The sequence below is a fragment of the Hippocampus guttulatus genome, chromosome 15 (genome assembly GCF_054856545.1).
Source record: "Hippocampus guttulatus isolate MCC_2025c chromosome 15, RoL_Hgut_1.0, whole genome shotgun sequence".
Taxonomy (NCBI): Eukaryota; Metazoa; Chordata; class Actinopteri; order Syngnathiformes; family Syngnathidae; genus Hippocampus; species Hippocampus guttulatus.
The window spans coordinates 14,060,175-14,080,855 of record NC_141275.1 but is presented as its reverse complement, the minus strand read 5'-3'; the positions used below and the strand labels follow the sequence as shown (position 1 = coordinate 14,080,855).

The 20,681-nt window shown below is 46.8% G+C and overlaps 1 protein-coding gene across 6 annotated transcripts in view; it reads right to left on the bottom strand.

Annotated features, from left to right (window-relative positions):
- Nucleotides 1-20,681, bottom strand: part of rapgef6 (Rap guanine nucleotide exchange factor (GEF) 6) — a 47,831-nt gene that overhangs the window by 14,219 nt on the left and 12,931 nt on the right. For 5 of the 6 annotated variants that reach the window (XM_086130528.1, XM_086130525.1, XM_086130527.1 and 2 more), the window contains 7 exons: nucleotides 18,587-18,656; nucleotides 16,077-16,217; nucleotides 15,007-15,024; nucleotides 2,076-2,207; nucleotides 772-952; nucleotides 483-619; nucleotides 231-389 (listed from right to left, as the gene is read on the bottom strand). In XM_086130528.1, the coding sequence (XP_085986654.1) occupies nucleotides 231-389; nucleotides 483-619; nucleotides 772-952; nucleotides 2,076-2,207; nucleotides 15,007-15,024; nucleotides 16,077-16,217; nucleotides 18,587-18,656 (838 nt within the window). Of the gene's footprint in view, nucleotides 1-230; nucleotides 390-482; nucleotides 620-771; nucleotides 953-2,075; nucleotides 2,208-8,987; nucleotides 9,477-15,006; nucleotides 15,025-16,076; nucleotides 16,218-18,586; nucleotides 18,657-20,681 lie in introns of those variants that run through there. The other variant, XM_086130530.1, reaches the window with a different exon arrangement.

Genomic DNA, 20,681 nt, shown 5'->3' with positions numbered 1-20,681 from the left:
GGCAGAAAGTGGGCGTCCAGTAGGTCGAGCATCGAGTGATTTTTTCGGAGAACTATTATGCCTTCTTTTCTGAATTTAAAAGCGCATTTAGCTTTAGCTAGGCCAGCATTTTTTTTTTGTTGTTTTTTTTAAATTGAAATAATGTGGGAGCTACACTATCATTTATACGAGTGGATAGCTTGGCGATGCAAATGGCATTTTGGGGGGGGGACAATTACATTCACTCTTACCTGGCAGTCGTCCCCTTTGGTGCGCACCTCCCCGTTCATGTACTGCTTTTCCAGTGAGGCCGAGATACCGAAGCTGTTGCCCATGCACAACATCTCCGCCCTGCCCTCGGGGCGGCCGATCTCCACCGCCCCGTTCAGGATGACGTACCACAGGTCCAGCTTCAAGGTGGAGGGGAAACGCGGATGACATCATCGTCCACGTAACGGCGGCGAGCCGCCATTTCGGTTTTGACGGTCGATTGCGGTTCTGACCTCCTGCTTGTCATGCAGAATGACTGTGCCCGCCTGCTCCACCACCTCGAACACCATCACGCTGCACAGCTCCCGACGCACCGACATGGTCATGTTGGCGAAGGCTGGCAGCTGGTGCATAAACTCGAGCAGTTGCTCTGGGTGGACGGACGCGAAATGTGCGACATTAGAGTTGTCCAGAACGTGAAATAAGTAAATGCGGTCCATTCAAGTTGCATTAAATACGATTGAAATATGCTGTCGAGTTTTGTTTTGAGATCACATCATTTTGTTGGTCGCATTGACTGACCGATGTCGTCGTCGTTGCGGTCGGCCGGGTCTTTTTCCAGACACTCGCGCACAAGATCTCGGCCCAGCAGCGCATCCGAGGCTCTCTCCAGATCCTCATCCTCCTCTTCCTCTTCCTCGCTGTCCACGGGAGCCTCGGGTAGGCCGGACAGGTCCACGTCACCCAGTTCGCTCTCTGTGGCCTGGGGGGAGGACGATTTCCAGACCGAATGCTTGCGAATGAATAAACGCTCCTTGTACTTTTTCTGCTGTTTTTTTTTTTTTCGAACGGGATTGAATTCTGCCTAGCGACAAGCGACCAGAAGTACTTCACACCCGCTTCTTTGGGACAGCGCCTTACCGGATGGCGCTGTGGAGAGGGGGAAAAAAAGTTTGCTTCTGCTCTTTCTGCCGCGTCTCCTTGTCCATTTTCTGCCGCGTTAATGCCAGCAAACAAAAAGGCAAACACACGGCTATGAAAACCTCCCTGGTGGAGGTAATAACCAGTATTAGGAGGCCATTAACACCGCTTACGTCCCTCGGCGGGGCTTCCGCATTGATTGCGGCATCTCATTAGCTCGAAAGTTTTCAGCAAGATAAAATGCCACAGAGATTAAAAAATATCTATGGGATTAAATTTGGGGAATAAAGGTGTTCTGAAGGGATTTGAATGATTCAAGACGCGTTTTGTTTTTCCGTCTTATTGATTTGGATTAGCCGTGACAATGACAACGCTCAGGAGAAGCTGCAGAACGCTCCATGGAGAGGCGTGGACTGGGTTTGGAGAAGGTCAGGGCTATTTCCTGCGTCAGACCTTTGAGCCACCACAGGAAGTAGCCTGTGACGAGCAAATAATTAGCCTGATGAGGGAGGATTACACGGGCGAGGGGAGGTAAGCGGCGCCCACACTCGATCGATAAAAGTAATTCAATATGATGGCGCGTTAAGAGTTGCATGGCGCGATAAATATGATGCATTGCACATTCCAGTTGGAGAGAAGATTCAGTTTGATGTACTTGCACATTAGCGTGGCATGGAAGACAAAATATGAGAGACTACAGTTGCATACAGCGCATTAAATGTGATGTGTGCCACATCTCAGTCATATGGAAGTGTAAAGATGTAAATGTGGTATACTTGTATGGAACATTAAATATGTGATAGGATGTCGTTATATTAACTCATTCACTCCCAATGACGTTTTTAAACGTCTTTTCAGACTTGGTCTAGAATTGGCTGGTACTGAATGAGTTAAGAGCGAGGCAGACGGCAGACAATCAATCTGATAAGTTTCCATTCATCTCGCGCCGCCGGACTTATCCCCACCTGGTAGATGTCCGACAGGCTGCTGCTGCCCGAGTCGCTGGCGATGCTGCAGCCCGACTGGCTGGCGGGCACGTGCATCACCTGCTGGTGGGCGTGGTCCGTCAAGTGCATCTTATTGAGGTCGGCAGGAAGCTGCGCAGACACACAGGAAGGAAAGGAAGCAGGCGGTGTGAGATGATGATCAGGTGTTGCAAGTTATGGTTTTTGAGATTTTTTTAAGGCACCATAAAAATAAGACACAAACCAAATTCAGAAGAGAGCGCGCACACTTTATGGAGCAGCGAGATAACATGTTTCGCTGTCAACAACGAGACCGCATACGCCGCAGTCTGCTCCGTGCAATCTCTCCTTTGCAGCGGTAGTTTCTGCACTGACTCGGTACACCGAGAGCTGTTCCCAATGTGGGTGTCCCTCGCGGCGGAAGAAATGAGGCGGTCACAATGTTACAAAGACTTCCTCGTCCTCCACATTCATACATAGCAACTGCTGCTCCTTAAAGGGCGAGCACAAAAATGGATACACACACAAGAGCGGAATTCGGCATGCAATTTTAATTGAATTTTTTTTTTGTGTAATTTAGCCCTTTTTTTTTTTTTTAATATATCACTATGATAGGTTAGCTAGAATGTATTTATATATTTTTCTTGTTGGTTCATCTAATTACATAATTCTGCACTCTTAAAGAGTAATTGTTTCGTTAATAGCTATTAAATGAGAAACGATACAATATAGAAAATTATTTTATTGAAATAATTTTAAATAAAATGAGCTATAACAAAAAAAAATGTAAGTACCCGTGATTGTTGATTTCAATAGAAAATGGGTTCATTCATTGCAATGACATCAATTCTAAACAACGCAATGTAAAAAAAATGTGCCCGCATTATTTGTCCCCGACGTGCAAAATGCAACGACATTTGTAAAAGAAACAATCTTACAAAGAATGCAATTTCAGAACAAGCACGGATGCCTATTTTCTTGCTCAATTGAAATTGATTTGACATTTACCTTCCACCCTCATCTCCAAAACGACCGAGCCCATCTGTCCGCTTTCGAGACCAACTAAGCGCAAAAAAAAAAAAGTGCCCGGCCTTGGTTTCGTGAATCCACTCCCTTAACTGACGTCTTACCAATTTGGATCGCGGCAGCGCCAAGGCGAGCGAGGCCGTCCTCCGGCGACACCGTGCCAACCCGCACCAAGCGTCTTCCATCCACACGCCGCCCAAACGCCCGCGACATCCAACAACAAGCCGAGATGGAACAGGGTGGGGGAAAGCTCAGTGCCACCATGAAATATTAACCACTTGATGCCCCCCCCCCTCAACACACACACACTCTTCCTTCAGACCTCCCCTCTAACCGTTGTGCGGGACCCCTGACCCCATATGCGGGGATTAAGTGCACCCTTTAATTGTAGCTTTGGCTGAGGAAAAAAAAGGAAACACACAGTCATGGTTTACATTCGGGATGTTTTTGAAAATGGAAGCGCGCCCCGGTGGTGCCTTCCCGACTCTATTTCGCACCCCTTACTTAATCCACGCGCACACGGGCACACTTTCTTTCTCCCCTGGGGGGAAGTTGGCAGGTGGCTGTGTGGGGGCGGCGGTCTCCATATTCTCCTCATGCATTAAGGATGAGAGTCTGTAGATGAAATATAAATGTGTCAGCTTCCCTCAGCTGTACAATTATATCAAGTCAACACGGGAGGATGGAAGGACGCGTGAGGGCAGTGGGGGTGGGATGCGACGCCGTCCATCCCAGAAAACAACACTGTATGCACCTATGACGTTTATGTAAGTTTGTTTACATCGATGGCAATAAATTACAAGTATGAATGACAGACCCAAAGCGTCAATCAAACAAAATGGATTCATCCGGAAGTCAACAATCACTCGTAGCAGGCCTGGGCTAACTGACACTCAGGTTGAAGGAATTTGTGACAGCTGTTTCCGTCGATTTGACATTTTACGAGTCTTCTGGTGTCACCCCAAAGTCTCGCGCCGCGAGCGTTTCACTCGGTCCAGACTTGTAAGCAGTTTAAGGGATTTGTTACAGGTCCTGTTTCAGGATTCCCAAGTGTTGCGGCGTAAGGTGCCAACGCAGCTGAGTCAATACGGGCGCGCTGACAAGAGAGTCCGCTCGCCGGCTGGCCACCTGCAGTGACCGCGCTTGGCCCGTAGGGGTCAGCACAGAGCCAACCAACATCCTTTGCGGCGTAAAATGAATGGACTCGTGCCGCTGAGGCGTGTTCTGCAAACACTTAAATCCAACATGAGACTTGAATCAAAACAGTGTCGACTTGACGAGTCCTCCCGCATTTTCCATCGCCGCAATGCTTCGTCGCCTCGTCCGTCTACGGCGGTCAGTCGTTTGACGTCTTTGGCAGTTTACTGTCAGACAGTCTTTCCTCCTCCTGCTGATATTTTCACACGCACCCCACCTCCATCCCCCTGAAAACCTGAATTATGGATGAAGTCTGCCGCCGCCAACGTGTAACTTTGCATCAGAGACGGCGGGGGGGGGGGGGGGGGGGGGCTACCGTGTAAAAGTTATTCGGCTTTCATGCTTTATTGTCCAGTCGTCGAACCTTACTGGCAGGCTCGGTGCGTCTGAGCAATGGGACCAAATCTGAAGTTTGTTTTTGAAGGAGCCCCCGCAAATGAACAAAACGATCCTGAAACGGTCGCTTGGACCCAAAGTGGCAGACTTACTGTGCCTCTCCATTCCTCAACCGCTCAATTTATTTCAGTCGCACGGGCTTAGAAATATGTTGAAACGCAACCAACGGCAAGATTTAAAGCCGGGCGCCCCCGCACAAAAGTTATTCCAATTTCATGTTTTATTGCCAGTCGTCTAAACTTTGCCGACACACTCCGTGGACAAGCCGCAAAAGGAAACGGAAACATTTTCCGCAGTTCGGGCGCTAAATTTGTCTAGCATGGACCGCATGGTTTAAATTTGATTGCGTTGTGATAAACAGCTCGAGGACGGAAATTCAGACTTCCCTCGTTTTTTTCGGGCATGTCTTCTGGAGACATTTTTGTGGTCCTGCTCATGATAGACATGCCTACCAAATTTCATGTTGCTATGTAAAACCCGGAATTCCTCATCCCCCTAAAATTTGCTGCACAACAATCGCAAAAGTGGCGGCATGATGAATGGGATTCGGGGGGTTGAATTTATCAGAAGAATGTTGCAGGTTTTAACGATTTATGCTGAACTGGATCAGGTACTGCAAACGGGCGGGTAAACCCCCCCCCCCCCCCCGGCAGGGCCGTGGCTCGCCATCAAAATAAACGCCCCCACCTGTGGAAAGGGTAGGACGCCAAAGTCACTTTCAGTTGGCGGGGATTTGCCAACTTACTCTGTTTGGCCCCCTGAGAAAGGTGCGGTAGTCCCGGTACGTAAAATTCTGAACAGATGCTTCCTGCTCCACGCAGAGAGGCTGGCATCGATACCGCAAAGAGTCCAGGGGCCGGTTGAGGGGCTGTTTTTTTGTTCAAGATGTTCCCTAAAAACAGCCCAGTCTGGGCAGACAATAAATCACCGACGTGGTTTGGCAGAACAGGAAATTAACTTTTGTGTAGGGAGTCACTTTGGCAGTTTTCACACGTTTCTCGGCCACGCAGAGGCGAGTCAAACTAACGAGCCGATAAGATGGTTCTTTTGTTGTTCTTGAGCTGCCGTTGATGTGAATCTTGAGGGTTCTAGTCGAACCTACATTGAGGAATTCATGGATTCGCAGGTATGTCCTGTGAAGAATGGTGCCAGGTTCAAAGTCACTTGGCCAATATTATATACAAATTATGATTCAGTGGAACAAAAAGTTCTCGCCGAGCGTAGACTGACTCATGAATTGAATCATCTTTGTCCCCAAATGCATTGGCGGGTTCAAAGTCACTCGGACAGGCCCAGGTTTTGTGCGGTGTCTTCATAGGGAGGACAAATTAACGCTTTCGGGGACAGCAGATAGTACAATGGGACAGTTTATCATGTCATCAGGTTACAGGGCGCGTGAAAGATTTAGGATGACCAGAAGTTTCTAATCCCACCTAGAATGATCCATACATTGATGAAGAGGCGTCTCCTTCGACCGTTGACCAAGTGCACTGGCGAGTTCAAGGTCTTTTGGACAAGCTCAAATATGTCCACAAAAATAATAAGTCAGATTCGGGGACAGCTACGGGTTCTAGTCCCATCCAGATTGATCGATGCATTGATTAAGAGATGTGTCCCGAAACACCTTTGTCACGCCACCAGTGCATCGTGTATTAATAAGTCGTGGGATGAGGGGGGGTTCTAGTTCACCCTCAGATGAATCCATCCAAATATAATTGAGCTGTCCCATCTCGTATTCATTAACAGCCTCGCAAACAATCCGCTAAAGACTCTGTGGATGAGCAGCCAGCAGCGTTGAATCAATAACAAGGAGATAAAAGGACTACGTGAAATGGAGGAAGGGGGGGGGGGGGGGGCGGCGGTGGTGGGTGTGTCATCATCAAGTGTCAAGGTCAGAGTGGGGACCGTTTTGAGTGGGTTAAGGTCATGTCATGGGAGGGGGGGGGGGCGTGATTTATGAGCACAAGTACGGGAAGTCTGCTTCCATTATAGCCACGTCGGCTGATTTCAGCGTCCATCGAGTGTTTTTTTTTTTCCGCCACTGTTATAGTCTACTTGCCAAATGCAGGGGCATCAGATGGGGCAAATTGAGACGGATGTCTTTTTTTTTGTTTGTTTTAGTGGCGATTTGTTTGTTTCATGAAAAAAGAAAAAAAAACACACTTTACAGCTTTACGGTCGTAATTGATGAGTGGTAGTAGGCGATCCGGACACTGCCTGGGTGTAACGTGACCCGTATTGATCGTCTTCGCCACAACTTCCTGTGCATTTGAGCTTCCAGACAACGTCCCCGCGGCAGCTCCGATAAGCTCTCACTCGTCCCGTCACATGGGGCAGGGTATGAGGAGGCGGTGGCGAGGGGGCATCCCTCTCATGAGGGTCTTATCGGACTCCCACCCCGAAGCCATGCACCCCTCCCCGCCCCCGCCCTCCTCAAGCTTATATTTCATGGCTCAAAGGCCACATTAGCTGGCGTCACGTCAGTCTATCAATCAAGATGTCAACCGGCCCGAGGCCGACTCGAGGCCATGACATCATCTGGTAAATATCGCCGTCTTGTGGCACCACCTCCCCCCTAAAAAATAAATATGGCGCAATTTTCAGATCTGCTCTGTTGATGATGCACAAGAGTGCTTGGGCTCACATGGCAAGAAAACAAAACAAACAACCCCCCCCCAGCAACACATGTATGAACCGGCCCATGTGGCTTTTTTTTTTTTTTTTTTTTTTTTTACAAGATCAGTACGGTTCTATTTCTTCCCAGAGTAATTTAATCCCTAATTAGCCCGTCGACCTATTTGGATACTGCAGTCACTATGCCCGCGCGGCAGTCCGTCCATCACACCGACGCGCCTGCCCTGGCACCGAATCCATCAAGCGGTCTATGTTCTGGCTAATTAGCAGCCGACGAAGCCCCTTTGTTATTCCTCGCGGCGCAGACACAACACTCATCAAACGCCGCTTCTTTGAACGGTAGCCTCCGAACTAGTTTACTTTAGCGGCAGGAAATGTGATACACGTCTTTCAACTTAGTCTCCAGATGTTGTCCCGATTGCAATTTTTAACCTACTTAATTGCTTGGAGGCGGAGCATGCAAACACAGCCTGATGATTGGCCATAAAACAAAATAAAGCACGACCAAACATGGATTCAAATTGGGGTCAGATTCCAAGGATTCCGTTATCATCTGGAATCCGAGCTGTGCAGAACGTGTGAGAGACGATGCGCTGGAACATAGGTGATAATTGGTGAGGCGGAAAGGTAGCTCGCGTGAAGACGGAGGTGATGCTTGGAAAGACACAAAGTAAAAGTGAGGGAAACACCTGAAGAGGTGATGCGATTGTACACGGAGATGAACTGAGGTGGCAGTCACATTGCATTCATTTCATCAGACGTTCAGCGTGAGAGCGCGGGGGGGGCTCAACCTGAAGTGGAGTGCATCTGCACTTGTTATGTGGGCAAGACAACTGTGTGAGAGGAAATGAGTTTCAAAATGACTGACAGAGCCTTCAAGTTGTGAAAATCAAATGTCTCCAGTGGTTAGCTGAGCTGCAATCAATCGTGGAGTTGAGTTCCATGTTGTATGCTTGAGCATCCAAATTGTTTTAAGGAATGGCTTAGACTCTTTTTGGAGGTCATGGCTAGTAAATATCATGTAGCTCAAGGAATCTGGTTGAATTTTCCAAATATTCCAGTACTGTATATTCCCTTGGAAATGGGCAAACTGACCCGAAAATGACGGCTTCAAATCAAAATGGCAGACTCGGTGTCTTTTTTTTGAGAATTCTTTTAACTTTTTATGTGGGTAAACCCATGACAGATATACCAACCAAATTTCATGTTGCATTCAAAAATATAGATATTTTAGGGGGTGAAGTTCTTTCCACAAGGGAACTGAAGTGACTTAAAAGTCCGCAAATTCCGGAATATTCTATTGAAGGAGGGTAGAGAACGGATCAAGAAAATCCGGCAGAAATTGTAACTGTCTATCGGTGCCACAAGATGGCGGCAAAGCACTACTTTTGTCTAAATGAAACTCTTCAACTCACCATGATGTCACCAAAGATTTTTTTTAAACTTCTTTGGCCATGAGTACAAAAAGCGCAAATGACATGGAATATGTTAAAAAAAACACCCCCCCCCCAAAAAAAACAAAAACAATCAAAGATTACGTGAATTTCCAAAAGTAGAATTGCAAATGTGCGAGCGTTCAGTGTTTCAATGACCCACGAAAAGGGAAGCCAAACACACACGCGTATTCACACAGTCAATGGGCATTACGACATGGCTTACTTTGGAGGACCACGGCTGCAAGCAGTTGGCATAGCAACGGACCAGGAAAGCCATCTCGCCGACCGATGGGAGGAGGAGGAGGGAAGTTCCCCCTCGTTCTTCCAAAGATGGTGAAAAAAAAATTTTTTTAAAAGCACCGGACGAGATCGTAACTCCACAAAAATCCTTTTTGCAATCTTCCCTGCGGTCAAGTCACTTGGCTCAGAGTGCCCCTTCCGCGCCGTCAAACTCGCGCCGTAACTCCGTAAGCCTGCCGGCATGTCTCCATGGCCGGCTGCCGATCCCTCCCCAGATTCCTCCCTGCAACGTTGGGCTACGCCACGTCCCCGGCCACTTTCATACTGGCATTCCTACGCTTTTTTTTGGGGGGGCCTGGGGGGAGGCTTTGATACGCACGCCGAGCCGGGCTAGGATGCTGTGCTGCCGTGTGCCGGGATCGCTAATGAGCTAGCGGTAGAGGGAGGGAGGAGAGGGAATCCAGCTGAAAAAGAATGACATCACCTGTATAGCAAGCGAGCGAGCGAGGGAGGGAAGGAGAGAGAGAAAAAGAGAAAGAGAGAGGGGGGGGGGGGCGGATGGGGGAACTGCATTAGATGTATTGGCTGGCCAGGAAAAGGAGCATCTTTATTGATCAGTAACATAAAGCTATCGAGTCTATTGAGGCATACCCCCCTCCGCCACCAAAAAGCCACTCCCCTTTTATGCATAAATTACAAAAAAGGGGAAAAAAAAGAGGGGGTGGTTCTCCCACCCGCCAACAGCTCCCTTTTCCTGCCTTTTTGCTTGGACAGATGCTGGCAGAGGAGGGGGGGGGGGGGATTGGGCTTCCCCCTTTCCTCCTCATACTGTATAAATCAATGAATGACCCTTTTGGCAAAACCTGGTCTTGTTTTAAGGATTAGCATTCGTTCAGACATTTTGCAGCTAACGTTAGCCTAGACGAGGGAGGCTTTATTGGAAGAAATGCCCCCAGTCACAGAGTGCAGTGATGACAACTTTTGTGTACAGATTGTTTTTAGCATGAGCATTGGTGCAGTGAGTGCCATCAGCTAACGTTAGCATTCATATGCGAGCGAGGCCCGTTTGTGACAAGACATGCTCGGTCACGCACGCAGTGAAGGGATGCATGTGGCGTTGTTGTTGGACTGATTTCTTTTAGCATGATCACTATTTCAGGTGTTAGCTTCAAAAGTTCTGATACGGGCTAGGTGTTAGTTTGTCAGGAGATGTTATTGTAGGATTAGCAAATGATATTTTTCTCATTCACTCTTTTGCAGATGCAAAAAAATAATAATCTGGAATGTTCTGCAACGATACCATGAGACACTCCTCGTTTGTTTTTTTTGTATTTATTTTTTTTTATCCAGCATCCATGCATCTCAATTCGTACTCCCTCCGCCCCTCACCAGTGCCAGGGTATGACATCATCTTTTTAGCGGGCAGCCAATGGGAAGCGAGCACATGGAGGCCTGCCTTCGGAGGAGCCAGTGTACACAAGAGAGGCCGAGCAGAGGAGGGATGGAAATAGATGAAGGGGAAAAAAAGATGAATCGAGACACACACAGAAGGGGGGGGGGGGGGGGGGTTAAAAATAGATCACACAAAAAAAAAAAGACAAAAGGAAGGGGAGAGAGGAGGACTTATTACTCAAATGTGCCACTCCAAAAAAGCAAACATTTACATTAGCTAATCCGATTATAACGCACTGACTGGATCAGCTCATGGAAGCGAGGGGCCGTACTGCCTTCACCAATGAGCGCCATCAAAATTAACAGCCATCTTGCTCGCATGTGGCGCGCTGACCCGTGAGAGTTGCAGAAGGTTGCGAATTAAGAATTTCGAGAAGGCGACAAGAAATGCGCCAGATCTCGACTCACAACTACGGAAAGAGCGAGTGCTGGAAAGGAGCCTCGCAGTCATGCGCTACCGTGCGATGCGGAGCCAGCTGACTGCTTTTAAATTAGCTAGACGGGACTGATTAACACGCACGCACGCGCGCGCAGACACATACACAAGCTCTCAGTATGGCTAAGAGCATGTGAGGAGTTTCTGCCATTTTCAGGTTCCCGTCTTCAAGTACCGCAATTTTCAATTCCATTCCTGTTACATACATCTTTCTACGCCATTTTGTTGTTGTTGTTGTTGTTTTTGTTCAAACACTCGCAACATGCACGCGCAGAGTTCCAGGAAGTGTTTCCTGTGCGACGCGCATCCGGTTTGCGCGGTGCAGTCGGCGCCCTCAAAACATTGTCGCCTTTTCTTCCTCTGTCCTATTTTTGTGTTCGTGGCACCAAATACTTGAGGTGCGCTTTCACAAAAGCCACCTGGTTTGGGACATCATCTACCAGTGCAACGGTGTGCGACTTTGCGATCGTCACAATGTCAATACGACATGTGTGACCACAGTTGCAGAAAAAAAAAAATAAAATCAATCAATAAATAAACGATTGGCTGTTTTTGCGCTCGGGCCAACGTTATATAACAGTATTGCTTTGTTGCCACCTGGTGGCCTCGTGGTGCCAGAGGAATACGTTGGAGTGAGTTGAGGAGTTTCATTTAGAAATAAGTAGTGCTGAAACCAATCGATGTTGGTGGGAAAAAAAAATTATTTTGTGATGAGTCTAATCTTTCATTTGGAAGTCATCGTACACAATATTCTGTGAGCCAGTAGGAATACATCTTTATTTATAAGCGCTTTGACAATGCTCTCAATTGGCTGGCACTTAATTGCGTGCACTGAAAGAGTTAACTGTGACAGAAGCGTCAATCATAGCCGTGACGTGACGCGGCACGGGGGAATTTTCGGCCTTCAAACCGAAACTGTGCTAATTTGAGAGCAATAAGTCATCTATTTTCCCCTCAAATGGCAATCGAGGGGATCTTGTGAAAGCATTTGTTCCATCAGAAAAAAAAAAAGCACGTAAACACGCCATCGGATGTTGCGCGTTTGTAGCGTGTGTGGCGCAGGGCAGGAATTCCTGCCATTTAAAGCGGGGCCCTTCCCTTCCTGTCGCCCCGCGACAAAAAACAAGACAAAAATGTATCCCTGGCTCACAATCGCCATAAACCAGGTGGAGGTCCTTTTAAACGGCAAGATGGAGGATTAGCCACCGGAGGGAGGAAGAAGGAGAAGAACAAGAGGAGGAGGAGGAGGAGGAGGCTGGAGGGAAGATAGAGAGCGAGTTCACCGAGGTTGTCATCTCGGTGCTGCTGATGTCATCCCTAAAGTTAGCACAGCAAATCTGTACTGTACAGGCAGCAATGCAACGCCTGCACGCCTCACGCCACCCAAGTGCTTGGAGGAACGTCAAAGGAACGGATGCTCTGCCCGCTTCCGCTATTCGGTCAGATAGTCAAAAAACAAATCGATTTTGTGGCAAAAACGAGTCCGGAATTTGGACCGGGGAAGAGCCGCCTCCGGACCAGGATCGCGCTTCGAACGTACCCCAAACCTAACTCAAACCCCATCAAGACCTTTCGTCCTTCCCGCTATACCATCACCTTCGAGTGCTCAACCGGATCTCGGGGCGAGTCAATCAATCTAGTCTGGATTCCCTTTTCCATCTCAGTCACCTTGGCGCTCTCGCATTTCACTTTTTTCTTTTTAAATCCTCAATCATATATCTTAATAGTTTCTCCAAGCCTTCTTTTGCCTCAGTCCTTTTTCCCCATCATGACTGTAGTTGCACGAAACCCTTCAGTTTGTCCTTTAAGGCGTCCTACCACCTTCGGAAAAGCGCTTCTTCTCCAACATGAGAGACTGATGGGCCAAAATGAGGAAAAAAATATATATATGTATATATGGTGAGAGAATCAGATCATTACAAAGCCACAACAAGAACATGATGGGCCAATAGTTTCGATCCAGAAAAAATTGCATTTCCTTATCCCTGCAAAAAAAGTTTTGGGTTTTTTTTGTTTTTTTAATGAAGTATTGCAGGAGTCTCTCATATTGCCCTGCGCTCCGATTCTCCCGCAGGACCTTCGACAAAGTCCTTCAGGGGGCTTCGCTGGATGAGCGACGGAATGGACTGCCCCCTCAAGACTTTTCAAATCAAGCCTGAGCGGACCAGGATATTGCATTTTTTTTTTTTTAATAAGCTTATACCATCTGCAATAATAACTGCGCTGTGGTGGTGAACCGTCACGGAAACCTTCCCGCCGGTGACTTCCAGAGCCTTCGAGTCGGGAGATGATGCAGATGTTGTGAGTCACACCGATACATCACTGAACCTGAAATCTAATCTCGTGATTTGTAGATAACCCGAGTTTTGACGTCACGTGGTTCGCTCAAGCTAAATGTGATGGCAAGCCCGCATGAGCCAACAAGGCAATGGAAACAAAAGAAAAAAAGACATCCATTTTGAGCCCCCATAGATAGTTTTTGCATTTTTCAAGGTAAAAGGAGAAAATGACAGGGCAGAACGACCTCAGCCGAATTGAAGGCCCCCCCCCCCCGGGAAAAAAGATAGTGTCTCGACTGGTGCCAACCTTGTCTACCTCCGAGTGGCAGGTGATGCAACAAACGTCTGAGTGAGGTTAAGAAAATTCAGACATTTTGCCTTACGACACAGGAAGCGAGCGAACCGCACAAGCATGAACGTTTCCACTGGGGTGGGCGTGCTGAACTCGACACAGAAGGAGGGGGGAAAAAAATGAACCCCTGTGCACCCTCTGCTAGTTTCCCCACGTAAAAAGAGCAAATCCAATTCCGGATTGGACAATTCAAAGCGCCCATGTGCAGACTCCTTATTCGATAAACGATCCCGGGAATGAGGACCCTCCCCTCCTTCCAGCTTCTCCCCCCCCCCCCCCCTCCCTGCAGGCAAACGAGCTGATGGCTTCATCCATCTGGCTCTGGCTCACTCGCTCTATTGAACGCCGTAACCCGGTAAGGTCCCCGGTGTCTTAATAAAGTCTGCGTCTGTGTGCTAAACTCAAGCGAGTGAAGCTAATAGGCCGGTTGGAAACCGCGGTTAAAAAAAAAAAAAAAAATGGCGTGTGGTCTTCGCTTACCGAAACTGGAATGACAACTTAGTGGACTTGAAAATGCCGGGCCAGAGCCCAAAAAAATGTTGGGCTCAAATGAGAAAATTACTGGTCAAAATAAAGAACCGACCGGAAAGAAATGAGGAAAAACATTCGCTGGAGCACAAAAATGACACGCCAAAACTACAAAGGTCACAGGTCAAAACGACCGGTTTTGATATTCAACCGCGTCAACGCCTCGCAGATGTTTTTCCAAATTCCTCATCACCAAAATTCTGAACAGAGACTGATTCATTGATTCATCACGCTCGTCAAGTCATGAGAAATGAGTTCATAGGGACGCCAGCAAACGCACCGCAAACCACAGAATCTCCGCGCCGCGTTACCAGAGCGCCATCGGCGAATACAACGGGGAGGATCCAGCGGCACACCCTGCCCCGCTGCGGGTAGATCTCTTTTCTGGATCAATACGAATCGATCACAAGCGCAGCGTTGCTTGCAAAGCTGCACACGGATTCCGAGATTTAAGGGTGAGAAAAATACGCACCAAGGCTGGAAAAGACCAAACGGGACCCAAACTGATTCATGGATTCAAAGGGTGACATTCCCCGGCTGCCATTCAAGGCCTACGCATCTCCATTGAGTGCACAGCCGAACCATTAAAGCAAACAGCACAACTAATGGATGGCTGATGTTATTATGTCTCGACAACAACAACATCCTGTGTCTTTATCTGCCGCGGCGTGTGCAGCGCGTTCATCCTCTGCGGTCTGTACATTCGTACACATGCTGAAGACTCGGCGCATCGCCACCATGAGACCGCAAACGGTGGGCATCCATCCGACAAGAAGCACACGCTGGAAAAATCCCAAAGTCCCAAATGGGAACCTCTTGAAAGCCTTTTCCCAGCATGCATCTGTTCATTCGAACCGACAGCGCCGCCCGCAGTGGGTTCCTAATAAAACGGGTGCCCGCCTCACAAAGTTGTACAGGGTTTTGAAGGATGTGATCAATATATTCAGGGTCCTACCTGGTTGTTGAGATGATCCTGTAGGAGGGGGAAACAAAAGAAGCTAAATTAATTTCACACAAGACACATTCGATGCGCGTCATGCTTTTTTTTTTTTTTTTTTTGATGGCATCATATTTGAATTGATATATTACTTTGAATCGAAAATATTAAAGTCATGTGACAACTTGAGTGAAAAAAATAATAATAATTCCATTTCTATATTCATGATTCTCATCTTGTCTCGCCTGTGCCCAATAGAAAACAAACAAGGATGGCATGGAAGGCATGAAAACCCACCAGATTCGAACCCAGAACCTCCTAACTGTGAGGCAGACATGCTCGCCACAACAATCCCGTGATGCCCCATTCTAATCTTGGCAAACCTTCGGAGGATAAACAATGACTTTTGCACCAGCCCGCCATTGGCCCTGCGGCAGAGGGGGCAGGCTCATTTGCCAGAGACGGACGGACGGGCTGCCCCCTCAAAACGGGCTAATTTCATCAATCTTGATATCTCGGTGAGGTGGCAGAGCGGGGGGGGGGGGGGCATATGTTGCTTTTGCGGAAACTCCCCTGAGCAATTCTCAGCAGCGTGCGCGCATGTGGTGAGTGGCGATTAGCCAAGCCACTAACTGACATGACACACTGATGCTATCAGAGGGAGGGAAAGTTATGCGCGCCTCAAGCAAAAAAAAAAAAAAAAAAAAACGCAATATCGGTGACTTCTCCCCAATAAATCGACGGATCGTGACAACAATAAAATTGCATCGAAACACAACAAGCAGAGTTATTGCCTAAAAATGTCAGAAAAGAGACAACTCCTCGGACCTTTATTGTTTAATATGAGGACGTTCGATACCACTTATCGCCTCATCGTGTATCGTGACAGCATCGTATTGTTACTCACATTAAACCTTGTCAAGATTTTCAAACTGAGCGTTTTACCTAAGCAGTCGCATTTCGCCTCAGTCCCGCCTCAGTGCCCGTCTATGATTGTCATTTATCAATTTATTTCCTTATAAAATAAATCACTCGTTGTTGCATCGTGATAAAGTATCGCACACGTTAGCCTTTAGCCTCAGTCCTACCTTGTATCCGGCGGGTTCTTGGCCGTCCGTGATCAGCTCCCGCTCGCCCTTGGGGTTGATCCTGCGGAAGCGTCGGCGGGACCGCCGCTGCGAGCCGTCCCGATGCAGGAAGCCGTCGTCGCCCTCGCCGCCGTTGTCCACCTGCAACACACAGCGGGCACCCTCCTCAGAACGCAAAAAGGACCGCTCCGGCGTCGCTTGGGAGCGGCAGCGCAGTAGAACTTTGGACGGCTCGATGTCCGGAGTGGAATTCTGAGGCGAGGGATCAGAGTTCCGTTTGGTGACTTTGGCTTTCGCCGGCTTAGAATCCACATTGCGATCCTCGTCCTCATCCTTTCGCGCCGCTTCGGCAGCGGGCTCCTGGTTGAAGATCCAGTTCTTCCAGAGAGCCGACAGCCGGTTCCAGCGCGGCCCACTCATCCGGACCGCGGGCAGTTACAAAAAAATAAATAAATAGAAACTTTCAGGGGGGGAAAAAATCGGGCCTTTTCATCCGAGTTCCGTCCGCTCGACACTTTGCCGAGCCTGCGAGTGGCTCACATGCTCGAGGCCCGGGCGCTTCCTCCAGGAAACGACGCAAACATCCTTCTCACGAGGTGTAGCGGCAGGAAGAAGAGAAAAAAAAATTGAGAAAAAAAATAGAGCAGATTCCAGAGATGCGCCGAAAACTTCCCAGTAGAGTTTTTGTGCCGGCTGTTGTCGCTGCAGGAATGTGTTTTCTTGGCCGGTTGCGTCAGTCAATGGTGTCATTGTGTCACCACGCGGGAGGAATTTGAAAGACACAGCACTTAAATGTTGTTTTCGTTCCGCTTTCGTGGAAAAGTCGCTTATTGTGATTTTTTTTTTTTAATCTTTTTGGGGAATCATTTGTGAATTGTGTGCGGCTTCTAATACAGTACATGTAATAATTTCAAATTTTATTACATGTTAAAATCTTTATTTAATCACTTGTTATTATTTTCTACATGTTTATATTTATTTGGTAAGCATTACTATTCATGTTTGTATTCTAGTTTTTTTTTTAAATCAGTTATAAATCGTTAGATCAGTTGCGATCATTATATTCTGTATATATTTATCAGTTTTTACTCCATTTTATGATTATTTTACAGTTTTTTGTTTTATTTAAATTTGATCAAATATGCTTTTATTGTTAGTAATGTTTGAACTATCCACATCGTTGATACTCTATTATTGTTGCTGTTTTTGCTCACACTGCTCTGGGTTTGATACAAGTTGGACGCCACTGCCGCCAACAACCACAGTGACGGCCGCGATATTTGACTGAGGCGCTACGATCTTGCGAATAACGCACTGAAAGGCGCCAACATAGAAGATATGTGCAAATAATGGCTTTGCTCGATGATGGCTTTATATGCAAAAAAAAAAGGTCCAGTGTGTCCTTTTAATGAGCCTCATGGGACACACTGCAGATAATGGGCACGACACAGACACCAACCCTCTCACACGCGCACACACACGCACTCGTCTTAAACGGGACCGGACGATAATCTTTCTCTCTTTCTCAAAGCGCAGGACGAAACAATGCATCATGTGACCATCAGTGTGGCTGCAATGTGACCGCACTTCCGATTTCCTCATTGAAAGCGTGTGCCTGTGTGCATGAGTGTAGGTAAGTGTGTGTGCGCGTGTGTGTGTGTGTGACTCATGTCACAACTAAGCATGACCCAAACATGCGCACACACTTGCCGAAGAATGTCACCTTTGCACCGATATGAGCGGTCAATTCCCATGCGGCTAATTAGCCAATTGGCAGGATTTTGGTGAGTCAACATGCTAGCTTTCCCGGTCCGACTGCCCCCCCCCCAAAAATAAAAAATTTGACGGAAAACTGCTGAATTTATGTTTTGCGCAGTAAATCAGTGTGCCAAAGTTACCAGGCAATGTTATGCGTGCGGCAAACAGTGATGCTATAAAGTTATGCTACAGAAATATGAGATCGTAACACAGACATGATGCGACTTTACGACAGCCAAATGATGCTCCAAAGTTACACGGCTCCAAAGTTGCACGGCAAAATTATGGAACGTTAACATGGTCAATGTAGGCAATAAAATGACACGAAAAAGTTGTGCGACTAATACTACAAAGATAGGTAGCAAAATTACGCAACAGAATTTTGTGGCCGCTATGCAGCTAAATTACGTGGCATGCTACAAATGTAGTCTCCAAAATTACAGAGGAGTATTACGTTACAAAGTTATCCGACAAAGTTATGGGAGTTTTTGTCTAATGCTTTCTAGGCAAAATTATCTTATTTATCGTAACATTGGATCTTTTTCCTGACAAGGCTGGAATGTCGGTGCAGGTTGTTGTTTTTGTTTTGGGGTTTTTTTTTAAACAAGGAAGTTCATAAAGTAAATCTGATCTGATCTGGAAATCAGCATCTCCGGGAGGAATGTCAGTCACGTTAGACGTGTCAGGAATGCAGACCAAGAGAAAGAAAAAGACAGAGGGTCAAAAGAGTTGCTGCGTCTTTCTTGTCTTACCACGATCATTTCTGACGGCTCCAAGGTGATGCATTCGCAGCCTCGCCGGCCCCCCAGCTGCTTGCCGAAACTAAAGATGACACGCGCACACACACACACACACACACAGAGACACACACATGAACAGAAAGTGTGAACATGAGAGGGAAAATCCAGCTGGAGACCACACACTTGTCAGGCTTTACTTTCACGCAACAAAAAAGTAAAAATACACTAAAGGTATTAAAGCAGTGGGCCACCTTCGGGAATTGTAAAGGGTGAGGAAAAATGTTTTTTTTTTTTTTAAAGTTTATCAAATGTAACCACCCTTTTTTAGGAGTTGGGTAAACACCACTTTAATCTCGTAATATATTTTTTGCGGCTGTTTTCTATAGTGCTCAATAAAATTGAGTTCTGATTTAAGATTATACATGCCGAAGACTGCAACTTTTCATTACGACAAGAACGGTGATTAAAAAAAAAAAAACAACCCCCAACAAACTCATCTTTTTTAATCTCACTTTATTCTCATAGTTCAAATTTTATTTAAAAAATCTTTATAAAATAAAAAATAAAAAAGATCTACTGCTAAGACTACCGTTTAAAAAAAAAATCCCCCAAAAACTATGACTTAAAAAAAGTCAAGTGTGTCCCCAACAGGCATTTTGATGTTTTTCTGCACGAGCAGCAGCGTACGAGTGTATAAAATGTCACTCAAGCACTACGTCCACATTGCGTTCGTACAATGCCACCTTTTGTCTGCTTTGTGTGATAAGAAAGGGGGCGAAGGGGCAGAGGGGGTGGGGGTTGGGGGGGCCCAGGGGGGGACCAGCTGAGCGTTTGTCACAAGGATCGAGTTCAATCAGAGTTCGCGGGAAGTTACTGGAAGAGCAACAATAAAAACAGCATAATAGACTGTACTGTAAAATAGATACTATAAAAACAGGGCCAATTTTCTCTTTTGGAGATTTTTTTTAAACCAAACTAAGAACCCTAAAAAAAAGAGGCTTAATTTTATAAACTGTGTTCCCCCTGAAAAAAAAATCTCAATTATAAAAAAAAAACAAATCAGAAATGTTGTTCTCATAAAATAAGAGATGTTGTTCCGCCCAAAAAATAAAAATTCATTCTTCAAAAAAGACTTCATTCTAGTAAGATAATTGTGTTAAAGTCTCTTTTTTTTCACCTGACTACCTACAAATGCTCCTGTGACTTGAGTGCAACACATTTAAACTTGAAATGACAACAGCATAGCGCCTAACCCATGTAACTGAAAACCGAGCTACATTCCGAGTCAATTTGGAGATTTCTTTTGGGGCATTTCAGAAATGCCCACCCTGGTTGAGCGCGACCATTCCCGACGCCACCTCAAGGTGTCATTTTTCCCTACCAAGTGATGAGATATGCGCATTCAAACTCAAGCACCCGTGTGGGAAATCCTCGGCTAAATGTTCGGGTGACCACCCAGGAGTAGAAATGCAGAGCAATGCCTGCAGCGTCCCAGGACTTGGGACTTGCGGGCGAGCCCCTCCTCCGAGAAGTCGGGCCGGCTGTTGACAGATGTCTGCGCACTCCAGCGAGGCGAGACCGTCAAGAGCTTGCACCACGTGTCGACCTGGTGTGTGTCAAATTGGAGGGAACTCACCCTAGAGAATTTTTCGGGGGTCCGATTGCTTACAAATTTTGGAGACTGGGCAGATGGATGACGCCAAATTGTGAGAATTTTGCATAGTTGTCATTGCGTGTGGGCAGCGCATTATGCGAGTCTTGATGAATGATGCAAATGTTTTGGGAAAATTCAGCCCCCATGGCTAGTTTTACTCAGCAGCATGAACATTGGTGGACATCATGAACAGGCCCACAAAAAAAAAAAGCTCACAAAAACATGCCTAAAAAGGCCCAGAAAGTCTGGCGGTTTGGTTTAAAGCAGATGTTTTTTTTCCCCCCCCCATTTAATTTTTCCAGTGGTTCTTCAAAGACGAACCCGTACAACAGATTTTGCCCAACTGCCGCCAAATTTGAACCACAACGACAGACAGATGGGAGATGCAAAACTGCGATCCTCATGGGTTTAGGTCATTGCGTGGATTGTCATAAAACAAGTGTCAAATCGCTT